Genomic DNA, 18,640 nt, shown 5'->3' with positions numbered 1-18,640 from the left:
CAGAACCTTCAAAGAGAATGACAAAGAACCACCAAAAGGAACCAAGACCCATGGAGAATGGTGGAGAATCACTAAGAGGAACCAAGACTCAAAAGGAGAAACTTTATAAGAGCAAGAGGAAGAACCACTAAGACTCAAGAGGATTTGACGTTTAGAAGAACGTAATCTGCCCAGTACTAGATAACAGTATGTCAGAAACCACATAAGCAAGTGTGTCAGAGATTCCTTAGCAGCTCCACACAATCCGAGACAAGCCTGTGATGATTTACTCATGATGCTAATTGGCGTATAGAGGTTTCTACTGGAGTACAGAGGTTTCTACTGGAGTATAGAGGTTTTTACTGGCGTACAGAGGTTTCTACTGGCATACAGAGGTTTCTACTGGAGTACAGAGGTTTCTACTGGAGTACAGAGGTTTCTACTGGAGTATAGAGGTTTTTACTGGCGTACAGAGGTTTCTACTGGAGTATAGAGGTTTCTACTGGAGTACAGAGGTTTCTACTGGAGTATAGAGGTTTTTACTGGCGTACAGAGGTTTCTACTGGCGTACAGAGGTTTCTACTGGAGTACAGAGGTTTCTACTGGAGTATAGAGGTTTTTACTGGAGTACAGAGGTTTCTATTGGCGTATAGAGGTTTCTACTGGAGTACAGAGGTTTCTACTGGAGTACAGAGGTTTCTATTGGCGTATAGAGGTTTCTACTGGCGTATAGAGGTTTTTACTGGAGTACAGAGGTTTCTATTGGCGTATAGAGGTTTCTACTGGAGTACAGAGGTTTCTACTGGAGTATAGAGGTTTCTATTGGCGTACAGAGGTTTCTACTGGAGTATAGAGGTTTTTACTGGAGTACAGAGGTTTCTATTGGCGTACAGAGGTTTCTATTGGCGTACAGAGGTTTCTACTGGAGTATAGAGGTTTCTACTGGAGTACAGAGGTTTTTACTGGAGTACAGAGGTTTCTATTGGCGTATAGAGGTTTCTACTGGAGTACAGAGGTTTCTACTGGAGTACAGAGGTTTCTACTGGAGTATAGAGGTTTCTATTGGCGTACAGAGGTTTCTACTGGAGTATAGAGGTTTCTACTGGCGTACAGAGGTTTCTATTGGCGTATAGAGGTTTCTATTGGCGTATAGAGGTTTCTATTGGCGTATAGAGGTTTCTATTGGAGTACAGAGGTTTCTACTGGAGTACAGAGGTTTCTACTGGAGTACAGAGGTTTCTATTGGCGTACAGAGGTTTCTATTGGAGTACAGAGGTTTCTACTGGAGTACAGAGGTTTCTACTGGAGTATAGAGGTTTTTACTGGCGTACAGAGGTTTCTACTGGCGTACAGAGGTTTCTACTGGAGTACAGAGGTTTCTACTGGAGTATAGAGGTTTTTACTGGAGTACAGAGGTTTCTATTGGCGTATAGAGGTTTCTACTGGAGTACAGAGGTTTCTACTGGAGTACAGAGGTTTCTATTGGCGTATAGAGGTTTCTACTGGCGTATAGAGGTTTTTACTGGAGTACAGAGGTTTCTATTGGCGTATAGAGGTTTCTACTGGAGTACAGAGGTTTCTACTGGAGTATAGCGGTTTCTATTGGCGTACAGAGGTTTCTACTGGAGTATAGAGGTTTTTACTGGAGTACAGAGGTTTCTATTGGCGTATAGAGGTTTCTACTGGAGTACAGAGGTTTCTACTGGAGTACAGAGGTTTCTACTGGAGTATAGAGGTTTCTATTGGCGTACAGAGGTTTCTACTGGAGTATAGAGGTTTCTACTGGAGTATAGAGGTTTTTACTGGAGTACAGAGGTTTCTATTGGCGTATAGAGGTTTCTACTGGAGTACAGAGGTTTCTACTGGAGTACAGAGGTTTCTACTGGAGTACAGAGTTTTCTACTGGAGTACAGAGGTTTCTACTGGAGTATAGAGGTTTCTACTGGAGTATAGAGGTTTTTACTGGAGTACAGAGGTTTCTATTGGCGTATAGAGGTTTCTACTGGAGTACAGAGGTTTCTACTGGAGTACAGAGGTTTCTACTGGAGTACAGAGGTTTCTACTGGAGTATAGAGGTTTCTATTGGCGTACAGAGGTTTCTACTGGAGTATAGAGGTTTCTACTGGCGTACAGAGGTTTCTATTGGCGTATAGAGGTTTCTATTGGAGTACAGAGGTTTCTACTGGAGTACAGAGGTTTCTACTGGAGTACAGAGGCTTCTATTGGCATACAGAGGTTTCTATTGGAGTATAGAGGTTTCTACTGGAGTACAGAGGTTTCTACTGGAGTACAGAGGTTTCTATTGGCGTACGGAGGTTTCTATTGGCGTACAGAGGTTTCTATTGGCGTATAGAGGTTTCTACTGGAGTACAGAGGTTTCTATTGGAGTACAGAGGTTTCTCACTCATTCTCAGCTGCAGTGCAAAACTAAAGCAGCAAATTTCAAACATGTCCTGGCTGATTGTCCGGTGGGGGGGGCGTTCTGTGTAAATCTGATTTGTTTTGGCCAATCTAGTTTTGCATGGCCAGGACACGCACCAGGTGAGATAATATGCATATGGTCTTCTGTCCTGAGTACAGAGAGTCCATCATCCTCTCACACGTGAGCGGCTGTGAATGGAGCACACGCTCACTTCGCTCTGCCTCCACCGACAGACATCAAACGGTGGCCCAGTGATACCCATCTATGCCTTCTGCTCCCCGACCGCACCTGAGCATATCCGGAATTTGATTCGTGTCAACAACGCAAATTCCTTTGCGCGTGACAACCCCCGTTTGGAAACCACGTACGTGTGCGTACGTGTGTGTGTGTGTTGCTGGACACAGTTGCGTTCAGCAGGACGTGAGACGTGGAGAGAAAGGCAGAACGAAACACAGCGGACCGCGGCTCTGTTTACAGGCTTTTCATGTTCGGCTAGGTTCTCGCTCGCTTACCGCTGACCCCTTCGGCAGCGCCGTTTCGTCCACAAGCAGGTACAAGATGTTCAGAGCCACCAGGAAGACTGAAATCGCCTGCAGAGGAAAGGGGAAAAGAAAACGCCTCATCATTTGAGTTAAGAATAGACACAACACCACTTCTTCTTTATTTATACAGATATTGAAACACTTGGCCGGATATCATATTACTTCTTTAAAAACTGCTGAGCTTTTTAAAAAAGCTGCTTTTATTGAAGTGATTTATTAAACCCTCTACTGCACAGATCAGGAGAACAAAGTTTCTTAACCAAAAAAAATTCCTGCATAAAATGGGCCATGTAGGGGTCCCTCTATGGGTATGCTGCCTTGAGGCAATACTGTGCCGCAGCGGACACAGACAGAAAGGAAGGAAGAAGAAAGGGAGGGAGGAAGGAAGAAAGGAAAGAAAGAAGGAAGGGAGGGAGGAATGGAAGAATGGAGGAAGGAAGGGAAGAAGAAAGAATACCCTTCTGAGGGTGCATGCATCCAAACTTTTGGCGGGAGCCATAGTTCATTACTAATCAGTGCAATTAATTATGCAAATATATGTAAATATTTATATAATGTAAATAGAATGCAGAGCTCTCTAGAAACTCTAGTCATTGCCATAATAATGACACTCATTATAATATTGCACGTCACTGCTGTCAGAACAAAACCTCATATCTCCTAAATAGTGACTTTACAGGAGAAGGAAAAAAACAACTTTACTTTTAATGGAAGTCAATGGAACCAGACGTCTTTCCGAGTCTTTTCGGGGCGTTTATTTTGGTCCATTCATCATAAAATTCACACGCAATGTTAAAAACAACAGGTATTTTCAAATTATGACAAAAACTGAAAAAAGGCTAAAAATACAAGGTTTTGGTCCGACAGCGGCCACATGTACCGTCCGTAATACAGCACACGCACCGTGCCAGCAAGCAGAATCAGCATCACGATCGGGTAAAGCAGGTTCTTCTCCCAGGCCGAGGCCTTTTTCTTCCTCTCTGAAACAGGAAGGAAAACAGCCGATGAGAAAAGGTTCTCCTCCCCTCTAAAGACAAAGAAGAACCTGCACTAGCGGCGAAACAGAGGAAAAGACTCTTCTACTGTTCAGACAGTGATGATATGCGAAACGTGGTGTCAGATATATGTTAGAAGAATAACTGTGATTAAAATCAATGCACAAATTTCCTACCTCTGGACACAGGTCGATATCTTCTCCTCACTCGCCATTTACCCACCAAATAAAACCTTTAATCAACCATCAGCTTCCTTAACCGCATCGTTGGCTTTAATTTATTCAAATCAGCCTATATTATCAGCATCTGACTGACATTTACGATATTCACTATTCATTTATACTATAGTTAAAGCACTTAAATATAGGGCTGCATTTTAACGTAACAAAGGTGCTAGTCAAGGTTCTGCAGTGCCCCCTAGTGGCCATTCTGTCAGGCAGATATTTTTAATTCATCGAGCTGCTAGTGAGCAACCGGGGAGGGGGGGGGAGCCCCCTGCTGTGAAAAACAATTCACACCTCCAAGCAAAGGCGGAGATAAAACGGACAACTGCTTTTCTTTTCTTCATATCAAACCGTCAAACTGACACAATAAACACTTTCATAAACGCTGACCTGCTCGCTCGACTCGGCGGAAATCAAAAGACTACCATCAAAATGACTGAAAAACACGTAGAATTAAACTGAAGAACCCTCCAAGCAGGTGTGATGTTCCTTTTAATCGCATTAATATTCCAAGGCATTTACAACACCGATTAAAAAAAAATGAATTATAACAAACGTAGCTAGTTCTGCCTCACTGCCGTGACGTTTCTGGGCAGAATCTTTGCCTCGTGTGATTTTAAAGCTACTCTGTCTTCTGTCCAGCGCTATGTCCATCACTCCCTGCCTTCCTGTCCGTCCCTCTCTGACGCAGGTCCAGCCTGGCAGGCGCTTTGGCCGCCTTCCCTGCGCGTGCCCCCAGGCAGCCTCCAAATGAATGACCTCACTCCGAGAGGCAGCCACAATAAAGTTCGCCTCTCTGTCCAATATCCTAAGTGCCTTTGTGGCCTTGTCTCCGTCCAACTTTACGTCTAATTGGAGTCATTTATAATAGCCCCCAAAACAGACCAACGCAGACAATTAAGACTGCACAACAGGAGCCTATCTGGCCTCCTTCCAAATGAAGAAATCAAACCAATTTGCATTTGGAGGCACACGAGCCTGGGCGCCCGCTCCCTGGGGTCTGAGTGGGCGAGAGCTGCAGGCTCACAGAGGGACTCCGAAGACGTGCTGAGGTGGTGAAGCTCATCTCACCTAGCTTGGTCCTCTGGGTGCGGATGTTGTCAAGCTCCTTGTAGAGATGCTGGGAATTCGGCCGCAAATAGGAATTGGACGCCGAGCCTAGAGAAAGAGGAACACGGAGACAGACGCCGATTATTCGAGTGATAAAGATAAAATATATATAAAATAATTACTCCAGACAACGGCAGCAGGATTTGTACAGAGTTCCACCTGAAAAAATATCTGCACTGAGACTTCAGACCGGTCAGACGTAACATTCTGACCACCTCCTTGTTTCTGCACTCACTGTCCACTTTATCAGCTCCACTGACCGCTTAGTTCCACTCTGTAGTTCTACAGTTACAGACTGTAGTCCATCTGTTTCTCTGATGCTCTGTTACCCTGTTCTTCAGTGGTCAGGACCCCCATGGACCCTCACAGAGCAGGTACTATTCAGGTGGTGGGTCATTCTCAGCACTGCAGTGACCAAGAGCGGGGTTCTCCACGGAAAACCACAGAGCTCAGCCTTACTGAGCTTTTTTTGGGGGGGAAAAATCTGTTTCATTCTCTCCGCCTCTCTGCCTCATTCCTGTCACTCGCTTTCTCCTCAAAGCCAGGGATCGGTTTGCAGAGCCTCCGGGGACACACACTCACACACACACACACACACACTCACACACACACACACACTCACACACACAGGCAATTAGCTCACTGTTACAGCGTTACTGGCATGCAATAAAAACTCAATCTTTCATCCGTCCCAGCGAGAGCAGCAGCCGATCACTTTGATCAAAACCAGGATTATTAAGATGATTATGACACGCCCTGTCTAGCAGCGGCTGCAGCTTCCTCTAATGAAGACGTATGAGAAAACAAAACAAGCCAAACAAAAAGACGAGAAGAAGAAAAAAACAGCAGCAGGTGTGCCGCAGCTCTTTCCTCAGCCTCTGATGTTTAGGGAAAGTCTGAGCCCTCAAACCAAACCGCCGGGGAACGTCACGGCCGGCTGAGCAAGACTGGACTGATCAGTCAGAGAAGGGACAGCATCCAGGCCGACGTCTCACCTTTACATCACAAACACAACGGCCACAACTGCATATGTGGCAAAAATACATAAATGACCCAACTGCACGACTGCACCAATCCCCCCCCACCACCCCCCACCCCACCCCCCGTCTTAAGAAGCATTAATTATCAAGCCAGTAATACCGAATAATACGATTCATGAACAAACTAACCACTTATCTGGTGAAGAAGCAGAATAATAAACATAAGGCCCCGTCCCATTTCTTCTTTTTACCCCACAGCTTGTTTTCAAGGGTCACTCTAACCCCTTGTTCCTGAGCTACAGGGCAGTGGTTGAGATCTTCCCTCTGAAATGAGACCCTCTAATAAAAGAGCATCACTTCATTAACAGCTACTAGCGCCGCTCTGTAGGCGACCCTGCCCGTCTGCAGGGACAGCAGAGGAGGGGAAAGTTCAGCTCCTCACTGCTGGGCTTTAGTTACATTTAGGGATCATACGCCTTCAAAGAGGGGGGAAGTTATTTATTATCACCCCCCCTAATTCTTCAGTGATGTGAAGCTGAAGTCAGAAATTCTCCAGATTGTTTGTATTTTCCCGTTCCACCTTAAACGGTTTTTATCTATTTAAGGTGGAACGGGAAAGTTAGCTAGCCAGCTACCGAGACATCAGCACACTATTAGTGATTTTTTTATGCTTGTTATGAAGAAAGACGACCAAAATCCACTGAAACGACATTAAACTGAGATAAATCAGTGATTATTGGAGTTTTTAACAGAGGAAATTCTCACGTTTGTGGGTTTCTGTGGTCTCTTGTTCTCCGTCTCGCCGGTTTTTCTGTTTTTCTCATCTCTCTCTGTTTGGAGTCTCTGAAAAACCATGTAGCCCCAACACTTCACCCCACCCCTCTATCTCAACCAGAACCGGGACACCCCACCCCTAGACATTAACATGCAAAACAGAGGGGTAGGGCTGAGTGGTAGGGGTGAGGGGTGAATTGGGGTCCAAGTTTGGCTGATTAGTGAGAAAAACTGCATCCCCAAACTGAACAGGACCACAGCCGGACGCTGGTGAGAATGAGATTTTTGGCCAAACTATCCCTTTAAGACACGCTGCCCGGCGTAGTGTCCTTCACACCAGCGCTGGCGGAGGTGCCGCGTGGCGTTTTTGCTGCAGAGGTGAACCGAGCGGCCACAGAACAGATGATGTCAGTTCTCTCTGAAGGCGCTTCGGCCGCTTCTGCATTACATCAGCCCTGATTATGCAAAGCAGCAGCGCGCTCGCGCAGGAGGCTCCGCAAGGTCACCCTGCCACTGCGCATCTGGACAACAATGAAGAGCGGCGGGCGAGCCAAGACCAAGGACACTGGCTCTCCGCACCTAGACACACAAACACCACAGGAAGGCCAAACACCCCTCAGAAATGACCAGCGCTCGTCTGGAAGCGGCGGAGCCTTTATTTAATCAGGGAAAACGAGCAGATCCGAGCTTCTGGGCGAAGGAAACGAACTCGTTCAGTGAACGACTCGGACGGACGGCGATTTACTTCATATAACAATATTAATATCTTTATTTATAGAGCACTTTCACAGCGGTGCTCAAAGTGCTTTACAGACAGATGATGAAGATTAACAGTGATGGAAGAATCTGATTAATCAGACAGTCATATAAACAGCACTCGGATTTCTGAGAGTGGAGTCAGGTGTAGAAATCTGATAAAGAGGCTGGAGTTTAGCTCAGTAATCAGATTCCTCAGTGCTGTGAGCTCTTACTCTGATTTCTGAGAGTGGAGTCAGGTGTAGAAATCTGATAAAGAGGCTGGAGTTTAGCTCAGTAATCAGATTCCTCAGTGCTGTGAGCTCTTACTCTGATTTCTGAGAGTGGAGTCAGGTCTAGAAATCTGATAAAGAGGCTGGAGTTTAGCTCAGTAATCAGATTCCTCAGGGCTGTGAGCTCTTACTCTGATTTCTGAGAGTGGAGTCAGGTCTAGAAATCTGATAAAGAGGCTGGAGTTTAGCTCAGTAATCAGATTCCTCAGTGCTGTGAGCTCTTACTCTGATTTCTGAGAGTGGAGTCAGGTCTAGAAATCTGATAAAGAGGCTGGAGTTTAGCTCAGTAATCAGATTCCTCAGTGCTGTGAGCTCTTACTCTGATTTCTGAGAGTGGAGTCAGGTGTAGAAATCTGATAAAGAGGCTGGAGTTTAGCTCAGTAATCAGATTTCTCAGTGCTGTGAGCTCTTACTCTGATTTCTGAGAGTGGAGTCAGGTCTAGAAATCTGATAAAGAGGCTGGAGTTTAGCTCAGTAATCAGATTCCTCAGTGCTGTGAGCTCTTACTCTGATTTCTGAGAGTGGAGTCAGGTCTAGAGATCTGATAAAGAGGCTGGAGTTTAGCTCAGTAATCAGATTCCTCAGTGCTGTGAGCTCTTACTCTGATTTCTGAGAGTGGAGTCAGGTCTAGAAATCTGATAAAGAGGCTGGAGTTTAGCTCAGTAATCAGATTCCTCAGTGCTGTGAGCTCTTACTCTGATTTCTGAGAGTGGAGTCAGGTCTAGAAATCTGATAAAGAGGCTGGAGTTTAGCTCAGTAATCAGATTCCTCAGGGCTGTGAGCTCTTACTCTGATTTCTGAGAGTGGAGTCAGGTCTAGAAATCTGATAAAGAGGCTGGAGTTTAGCTCAGTAATCAGATTCCTCAGTGCTGTGAGCTCTTACTCTGATTTCTGAGAGTGGAGTCAGGTCTAGAAATCTGATAAAGAGGCTGGAGTTTAGCTCAGTAATCAGATTCCTCAGTGCTGTGAGCTCTTACTCTGATTTCTGAGAGTGGAGTCAGGTCTAGAGATCTGATAAAGAGGCTGGAGTTTAGCTCAGTAATCAGATTCCTCAGTGCTGTGAGCTCTTACTCTGATTTCTGAGAGTGGAGTCAGGTCTAGAAATCTGATAAAGAGGCTGGAGTTTAGCTCAGTAATCAGATTCCTCAGTGCTGTGAGCTCTTACTCTGATTTCTGAGAGTGGAGTCAGGTCTAGAAATCTGATAAAGAGGCTGGAGTTTAGCTCAGTAATCAGATTCCTCAGTGCTGTGAGCTCTTACTCTGATTTCTGAGAGTGGAGTCAGGTCTAGAGATCTGATAAAGAGGCTGGAGTTTAGCTCAGTAATCAGATTCCTCAGTGCTGTGAGCTCTTACTCTGATTTCTGAGAGTGGAGTCAGGTCTAGAAATCTGATAAAGAGGCTGGAGTTTAGCTCAGTAATCAGATTCCTCAGTGCTGTGAGCTCTTACTCTGATTTCTGAGAGTGGAGTCAGGTCTAGAGATCTGATAAAGAGGCTGGAGTTTAGCTCAGTAATCAGATTCCTCAGGGCTGTGAGCTCTTACTCTGATTTCTGAGAGTGGAGTCAGGTCTAGAAATCTGATAGAGGCTGGAGTTTAGCTCAGTAATCAGATTCCTCAGTGCTGTGAGCTCTTACTCTGATTTCTGAGAGTGGAGTCAGGTGTAGAAATCTGATAAAGAGGCTGGAGTTTAGCTCAGTAATCAGATTCCTCAGTGCTGTGAGCTCTTACTCTGATTTCTGAGAGTGGAGTCAGGTCTAGAAATCTGATAAAGAGGCTGGAGTTTAGCTCAGTAATCAGATTCCTCAGTGCTGTGAGCTCTTACTCTGATTTCTGAGAGTGGAGTCAGGTCTAGAGATCTGATAAAGAGGCTGGAGTTTAGCTCAGTAATCAGATTCCTCAGTGCTGTGAGCTCTTACTCTGATTTCTGAGAGTGGAGTCAGGTCTAGAAATCTGATAAAGAGGCTGGAGTTTAGCTCAGTAATCAGATTCCTCAGTGCTGTGAGCTCTTACTCTGATTTCTGAGAGTGGAGTCAGGTCTAGAAATCTGATAAAGAGGCTGGAGTTTAGCTCAGTAATCAGATTCCTCAGTGCTGTGAGCTCTTACTCTGATTTCTGAGAGTGGAGTCAGGTCTAGAGATCTGATAAAGAGGCTGGAGTTTAGCTCAGTAATCAGATTCCTCAGTGCTGTGAGCTCTTACTCTGATTTCTGAGAGTGGAGTCAGGTCTAGAAATCTGATAAAGAGGCTGGAGTTTAGCTCAGTAATCAGATTCCTCAGTGCTGTGAGCTCTTACTCTGATTTCTGAGAGTGGAGTCAGGTCTAGAGATCTGATAAAGAGGCTGGAGTTTAGCTCAGTAATCAGATTCCTCAGGGCTGTGAGCTCTTACTCTGATTTCTGAGAGTGGAGTCAGGTCTAGAAATCTGATAGAGGCTGGAGTTTAGCTCAGTAATCAGATTCCTCAGTGCTGTGAGCTCTTACTCTGATTTCTGAGAGTGGAGTCAGGTCTAGAAATCTGATAAAGAGGCTGGAGTTTAGCTCAGTAATCAGATTCCTCAGTGCTGTGAGCTCTTACTCTGATTTCTGAGAGTGGAGTCAGGTCTAGAAATCTGATAAAGAGGCTGGAGTTTAGCTCAGTAATCAGATTCCTCAGTGCTGTGAGCTCTTACTCTGATTTCTGAGAGTGGAGTCAGGTCTAGAAATCTGATAGAGGCTGGAGTTTAGCTCAGTAATCAGATTCCTCAGTGCTGTAATCTCTGCGGCACGAAGTTTGAGTTGTACAAATAATTTACAAATAATGTTCCAAAAGTCTTTGTTTTCAAAGTAGTTGCTATGATATTCCAGCTTACTGTTAAGGTGTTGCTTGGTGGTTGTAAGTTGGTTGCGCTGGTGCTGCAAGGCAGTTGCTATGGCGCCCCAGGTGATTGTAAGGTGCTGCCATGCTGTTACTATGATATCCCAGGTGGTTGTTTAGATGTTGCTATGGTGTCCCATATGTTAAGTACATTTTCTGTTTTTGTTTTCCTGTTGCTGAAAAATGAATAAAGTAACGACTGTTTGCAGAACATCAGATCATTTCCAAATTAATAACTGACCCTTAACACCGGAGCTCCTCAGGGCTGTGCACTCAGCCCTCTCTTATACTCCCAGTACACCCACGACTGCTCAGCCAGACAGAGCTCCAATGTCATCATCAAATTTGCAGATGACACCACAATTGTTGGCCTAGTCTCCAATGACAACGAGAAGGCCTTCAGAGAAGAGGTCAGCTGTCTGACACTCTGGAAGTAAGAGAGTGCATACCCCCATCACCATCAATGGAGCCACGGTAGAGAGGGTCAGCAGCTTCAAGTTCCTTGGTGTTCACATCTCAGAGGAACTGATATGGAGCGAACACACCACACGGGGGGTAAAGAAGGCACAAGAGCGCCTCTTCCACCTCAGGCGGCTGAAGAGGTTTGGCATGAACCCCTGCATCCTCAGAACATTCTACACATGTACTGTGGAGAGCGTTCTAACAGCTCCATCACCTCCTGGTATGGAAACTGTACTGCCATTGAGCAGAAAGCTCTGCAGAGGGTGGTGCGGACAGCCCAGCACATCACCGGAGTCCAGCTCCCAATCCTCCTGGATTTATACACCAGCCGCTGCCTGAGGAAGACCAAGAGGATTCTAAAGGACTCCACCCACCCAAGCCACTGTCTGTTCTCACAGCTGCCAAGCGGGAGGAGGTACAGAAGCATGCAGCCGGTTCTGAGACCCCCCGGGCCATCAGGTGTATTGGTCTGGAGGCCTGTCACTGCACCAGTGATCATGATGATCTCCATGGACAATCCACACTACATTCCCATCTCTTCAGACACACTCTGATCTTACTGCACCTTCAATCCAGCAAATCTGTACTCACACATATAGATTGACATCTTGTACGTCTTCTATCCATATCCTGTACAATCTGGAAGGTTCTATATCAGTCTTCTATCCCTGAGAACCTGCATCTCATTAATTACATACCTCAGACTAACTGCACATACAGAACTTATTACTGTACACTGGAATAGTGCAACACTAGTGTATATTGTGCATGTGTATATTCAGATTGGTGTATGTATGCATATATATTTCTTTTATTCTTAAATATTTATATTCTTTTTTTGTATTTAAATTCTATAAGAGGCCTACGCACCTAAGATTTTCACTCAAAATGTCATGTGACAATAAACGTGATTTGATTTAAAACAATTAGATTTTCACCGTTTTGCGGTTCCCTTATTTTACTTAATTGAAAATTGTTTATCTTCAACCTTTGGTTTCATATCCATCTATATTGGTAAGAAGAGCAGGTTTATAAACACAGATCTGACTATTTTCTTTACCAATCTACTGTCAGAAGCACATATTGGCCCAAAGGCGCTGGCATCACAACAAGGGGGTACAAAACGTGGCCTCTGTCTTCATCTCCAAGCTACGACAGTCACTCATTTTTAAACGCCATCCCATTTTCCCTCCAAATGAACCTGCGTAGGCTTTTATATGCTGAGCTGTTGCGACCGACAGAAGAAAACGAAGAGAATCATCTGCACTTCAAACATTTTGAAGAGTTAAACGTCCCCAAACTTTCGCCGTGTGGTGCGGATTTTAATTAGTCGCCCGTCTTTGATACTGTAACATGAACGCGAGGGATCCTGAGATTTTCCGACTTTGAAAAGACAGTTTTTTGGTGGCATCATTAGAGGGGATATTTGAGGGGTCTTCCCTTCCCCGGCTTAGACGGCATTGTCCTCCCACTCGACTCTACACGAGGGGATTCCCCGCTTTCAGGAGGAAGTGGAGGGAACGCGTCAAAGCAGGATTGAGAGTGTAATGAGACGCTTTGCCCACAACTCCTTTAATGAAACTCGGGGTGATGATCTTGAGGGGGTATTCCAGAATCAAACTAGCGTTTGATGCTTTATTAGTCTTGAAATTGAGCGCAGCGTCACGCCCCTCAGCTTCAACATTTTCACAGGATTTTTCATTTTCTTCAAAAATGAAAACGTGTTCTCTAATGGTCAGTAAAGTAATCAAATGACGTCACATTTGTCACCACCGGCATATTGTTAACATGCCATTATAGCAGCAACAGTGGCACCCGTCCGTTAGGTAATCAAGCATCCCGACAGGTAGAAGCCACTAAGCGCTGAATGCTTCATGACTGTAGTAACAACAGCAACCTAAAACAAGAAGGAATACGCTTCTGTAGTATCCCAGCTGTCGGACGTTGTGACGGGAAAGAGGCTGAAGAGCTGAGTCAGCCAAGGAGAAACCTTTGGAAAGCAAGAATAAGTAGGGTTAACGTTTGGCCATCTCTCCATAACGCTACCAAAGTCTGTGCCCAGCTCAGGCTGTCACCAGTCGAGCGTTAAGGCCTTTACACACCGAGCGCGACTTATTCGTGTGTTTTATCTGGACGACAATAAATTAATTCACAAACGTGTAGAACCTACATCTTGCGCACCAAACGGGATTTTTCAGATTGTGAAAACGCAACGTTATTTTATTTGCCCTGAAACTTCGTCGTACCAGACGACAACTAAGATGACGGAGCAGCCGCGTTACAGCAAACAGAACTTCTTCACAAACGTCAAAAGGGTCCGAATCTCCAAAAACAGCTCAGACTGAGCTGCAAACATGAATTGTAGCCTGTGTGGAAGCACTCAGTGTTTCAGCGATGAAGCTCATCATACTTTCACTTTTCCACAATGGACAGCAGCAATGTCACTTGTTTGTTCTGTAAGGAGAGAAGATCTTATTTGCACTTTTGAACTTCGTCTCACGTGGAGCTGCATCTCCAGAATCAGCTCAAACCGAGATCCAGCGATCCAGCTGTGAATGAAAGCACTCGTACAGTTTCAGCTCCTGAATGAGGAGAAAGCATCCTGCACAACATCACAGTTTGCCTGTTTCGCGTGACGTTCAGTGTCTAACAGTCTTGAGGTGAAGGATAAATTCCACAGTTTTGAGCATTGACTTTAATCGACTGATTAATTATGGGGTCGAATTAGTTAAGGATAGATCTATTTAGCTTTAGCTACACAATAACTGCAGTTGAGAGTGAATAACCCCACCAAACATCGACACGTGACGGTCAGCTAGTCTTACTTTTGCGATCACAACAGCGTTTGATGGTGAAGTCGATGTTAAAGACAGAACATCACTGACCTACAGACCAAAAAACAGTGCGATTCTACTGATCTGTGTGTTTTTAGCTCCCGTGATGTGCACGCTGATTCAGTACTTAAGACAATTATGGATGTATTGATGTGTTATCACTGGCAACAACGCTTGACTGGCACTCAAAGATAATTTATGACTAAGGTACGGATCAACAGCTCTGATCAAATTACCTTTTTCTTGATATCTTGATATCTTGATTCGGGAGGCATAGCCGGCACTGACTGCTTGCACACATTATGCTGATGGAATGACAACAAAATCAGGTAAATGTGATTTTTCGCCAAACTATTCCTTTAAAGCTAAAACTACCAAAGCGGATTCCAGCCAAACCTACTGAGATGCCTTTGATAAGCGAGACTCTAAACCTCTCACAGGACACCTCCCAAGGTACAACCTCCTGAACGTTGCAGTGAAACAGGCCGTAAAACGCACTGTGGGTCCGCTGCGTAGAGGATAAGAACCGGAGGGCAGGAGAGGACGGAGGACATAGACGACCTTCTCTGAACTCCAGCTTCTCCCCCTTTGTACCTGCATCACCTGCCGCTTCTGAATTCACCTCAAAAAGAAGGTACGTCCTCTCTGGTTCTCACCCCCTCCTCCAAGCATGAATGGTATCTTCCCAGAATGCCGAGCATTTAGGCATTCCACATCGCCGCTGGCCTTTTGTTGTCCGGTCTCGGTGGCTGCCGCCACACATCAAACGCGTATCATTTGAAAGAGAAAATGGAAAATGAAAAAAATCGTTAGGACAGATTACTCTTATTTTATCAGGTGTTCAAAGCGGCCGGGCTTTTGGTGTCAACGCTACGAAACCAAACAGCTAGATGAGAGTCTATTGAGAGGCAGCCGTGGGAATTAAGCAACTGGGTGCTATCAGCTGGGCCCATCTCGCCTACCTCCACGAATTCAATAGAGAAGAAACTTCTCCCTGCTCACTGGCATCTGTACACTTGGTTGCGTGCTTGACTTGACGCGAAAGTCCAAGTTGGCGAATGGCCTGAATGCTTCCTGTGATATGAGGGGTTTTTCTTCCTTCTTCTTCTCAAAAAGCAGAAAGAAAGGAAAGACGAAGGACGAGGAAGTGCCTGCCAGTGTGAGTGTGACAAAACAGTGCTCCATTATGAGGAGCCTCCTTCAAATTCGCTCACCTTTCACTCCCCTGTAAAAAGTCTGAAGAGCTATTAACCTTTAAGGTTTGGGTTAATGTTGTCGTTTTGCTATAAAACCGCTGTTATATGTTTAAGAGCTTTTAAACTCGAGTATGATGTCAGTGAGCATGAACTGCCAATGAGCCGCTCCGCTCACCAACCAATCAGTTCTCAGGAGCAGTAACGCCAACCAATCAACACTCAGTAGCAGTAATGCCAACCAACCAGCTCTCAGTAGCAGTAACACTAACCAATCAGCTCTCAGTAGCAGCAACACTAACCAATCAACACTCAGTAGCAGTAATGCCAACCAATCAGCTCTCAGTAGTAGTAATGCCAACCAACCAGCTCTCAGTAGCAGTAACACTAACCAATCAGCTCTCAGTAGCAGTAACACTAACCAATCAGCTCTCAGTAGCAGTAACACTAACCAATCAGCTCTCAGTAGCAGTAACACTGACCAATCAGCTCTCAGTAGCAGTAATACTAACCAATCAGCTCTCAGTAGCAGTAACACTAACCAATCAGCTCTCAGTAGCAGTAACACTAACCAATCAGCTCTCAGTAGCAGTAATACTAACCAATCAGCTCTCAGTAGCAGTAACACTAACCAATCAGCTCTCAGTAGCAGTAACTCTAACCTATCAGCTCTCAGTAGCAGTAACACTAACCAATCAGCTCTCAGTAGCAGTAACACTAACCAATCAGCTCTCAGTAGCAGTAACTCTAACCAATCAGCTCTCAGTATCAGTAACGCTAACCAATCAGCTCTCAGTAGCAGTAACACTAACCAATCAGCTCTCAGTAGCAGTAACTCTAACCAATCAGCTCTCAGTAGCAGTAACACTAACCAATCAGCTCTCAGTAGCAGTAACTCTATCCAATCAGCTCTCAGTAGCAGTAACTCTAACCAATCAGCTCTCAGTAGCAGTAACTCTAACCAATCAGCTCTCAGTAGCAGTAACACTAACCAATCAGCTCTCAGTAGCTGTAACACTAACCAATCAGCTCTCAGTAGCAGTAACACTAACCAATCAGCTCTCAGTAGCAGTAACACTAACCAATCAGCTCTCAGTAGCTGTAACACTAACCAATCAGCTCTCAGTAGCAGTAACACTAACCAATCAGCACTTGTAATAATGTTAGCGTCCTGCTGCCGAAAGCTTGGCTGCTCTAGAAAAAGAGTGAATAGTTTTCTTTGCTTTTTTAGTGAAACACATCTGTCTGTTTTCAGCCATTAAGCTCCATTTACTCCCATTCATTGAGGACTCGCTCGCAGGCGCCCTCTAGTGTTTGCCAGTCCTGTTTTGATATAACAGAGGAAATAGGAAGAGGCAAGTCTCCTCATAAACTCTGAACAGGCATGATTACAATGTTCTTGTCCGGCCGTGTGACACGTTTTACGGGGTATTATCGCCCCCTACTGCGCTGGCGTGCTCAGGCCAGTGCTTTTTGAGTCACTGTGTTCTCGTGCGGACAGACACATTTTCAAAAACACTTCCAAAACTTGCAGATACGGACCAGAAGTGTGAGTTAATACGCGTGATAATTGAGAGCAGATGATCGTATCGGTCAGTAAGCCACTGTTGGAGAATAACATCATGCTTTTTTCCCTCAACTTCTGAGGGCCAACTGAACACCTTCTTATCATTCACTCACATCAAAAACGCTCCCATGTAGAAATAGCACACTGAAAAGTTTGATGTGGAAGTGCAATTAGAGGCGGAAACACATCCCGACATTCCAGGCGTCTGCCACCATCGGATGTATCGATCTGACCGTAACACAACAAACACTCTCACCATTGAGCTTGTGCTGCAGGGCCTCTTCCTGTAGCTGAATGCAGTACATCTGCTCATCCAGGTCCTCCAAAATCTGACACAAACAACAGAGAAGACACGTCACGGAAGCTGCGGTTACTACCAGCAATCCTTTACACGTTACAGTGGCATAAAGAAAGAATAACTGTATACAGGAGTGGGCAATATGACAATTTAATGACACAGTTCATTAATTATCATGACAGATGCCATAACCCCGTACTGGTGATAGGGCTGGGTTAGGTTAGGAATAGGTTACATCGCTGGACGAGGCCCGTCATGAATGCATATGACATGCTTATGGCATGGTTATGTCAATGCTATGTAGATGGGTTTCACGCAAAATGTCTTCAAACACTTCGATACTGGACAAACGTTTCGATTTCACCAATATTTAAACAACAGAGAAACACACGGCTGTGCTGGGCTACCTACCGTGGGCTTCACTAACAGCTGACCCATCACGGTGAACATTCGGGACAGACCCACTGGAGTACACACTGTCAGAGAAGGAGAGGATGTCTGTTATTGTGTGTCTCACACACACACACACACACACACACACACACACACACACCTCAGAGCATATTTATTTACAAGGATTATGATCTGATGCATTTAAACCCGAGGCAATATCAGCTAAATATGTTCTCAGTCATCATTCACAGAGTGCTTTTCTATTGGGAGGAGTCCTAAACCCCAACCCATAAATTTGCACTTCTGATAATAATAATACTATTTTTTTTTTGTTTGTTTCCTTTTTAAAGATCTTTTTAACTTATTTTAAAGTGAGGTTGATTCTGATTTATCGTGTGTTTTATTTTGAAATAATATACATTCAAAAACATGGCCACGTTTTCATGTCACTACCAAAACACAGGGTTGTGGGAGGAGCCTTGTTTTAGCCACACCCCTGTATTTCAGAGCAGGCAGTGGGGCTGCATCCCTGTCCCTCATGGCCACATGCTGAGCAGTTAGATCCCAGTGTTCTGAAGTAAATGTGTCCCAAAGTCTGAAAGTCAGTGAGGAACATTAAGAATCGCTGTATTTTCTGCAGTTCAGCACTTTTTAGTGTTTTAATGTAAAATATGGTGATTTTCTGCGTGAACAGCTGCTCAAAGCTGAGTTTGCTGAGCTTCTGAGCTCAAAATGAGTTAAAATTGTCACCGAAACAGTCACGACTGGCACATTCGGTTAATTTGGGTAGAACACTGGAATGTTTTAATACAATAAACATAATGTATAGAGGTATAATAATGTATAGAATCACTCAAAGCAAAAGGATTTTAGTGTAAAGTCTCAGATCTGTTAAAAGTCTGAAAAACGCCTCGACTCATCCATGTACTCGCTACATTAACGAATAAAATTCCACGTAATCAGAACTTGAAATGCAACTTGAAAGTCAG

General features: G+C 44.7%; 1 protein-coding gene across 3 annotated transcripts in view; it reads right to left on the bottom strand.

Annotated features, from left to right (window-relative positions):
• lmbr1 (limb development membrane protein 1) overlaps positions 1–18,640 on the bottom strand; it is a 73,526-nt gene that overhangs the window by 20,808 nt on the left and 34,078 nt on the right. For all 3 annotated transcript variants that reach the window (XM_017703495.2, XM_017703496.2, XM_017703497.2), the window contains exons 8-12: positions 17,670–17,734; positions 17,217–17,289; positions 5,234–5,320; positions 3,847–3,923; positions 2,914–2,991 (exon numbers count right to left, since the gene is read on the bottom strand). In XM_017703495.2, the coding sequence (XP_017558984.1) occupies positions 2,914–2,991; positions 3,847–3,923; positions 5,234–5,320; positions 17,217–17,289; positions 17,670–17,734 (380 nt within the window). The remainder of the gene's footprint in view (positions 1–2,913; positions 2,992–3,846; positions 3,924–5,233; positions 5,321–17,216; positions 17,290–17,669; positions 17,735–18,640) is intronic.

Source organism: Pygocentrus nattereri, chromosome 2 (assembly GCF_015220715.1).
Source record: "Pygocentrus nattereri isolate fPygNat1 chromosome 2, fPygNat1.pri, whole genome shotgun sequence".
NCBI lineage: Eukaryota > Metazoa > Chordata > Actinopteri > Characiformes > Serrasalmidae > Pygocentrus > Pygocentrus nattereri.
Note: the sequence above shows the minus strand (reverse complement) of the source record. Positions and strands in the feature narration are given on the sequence as shown.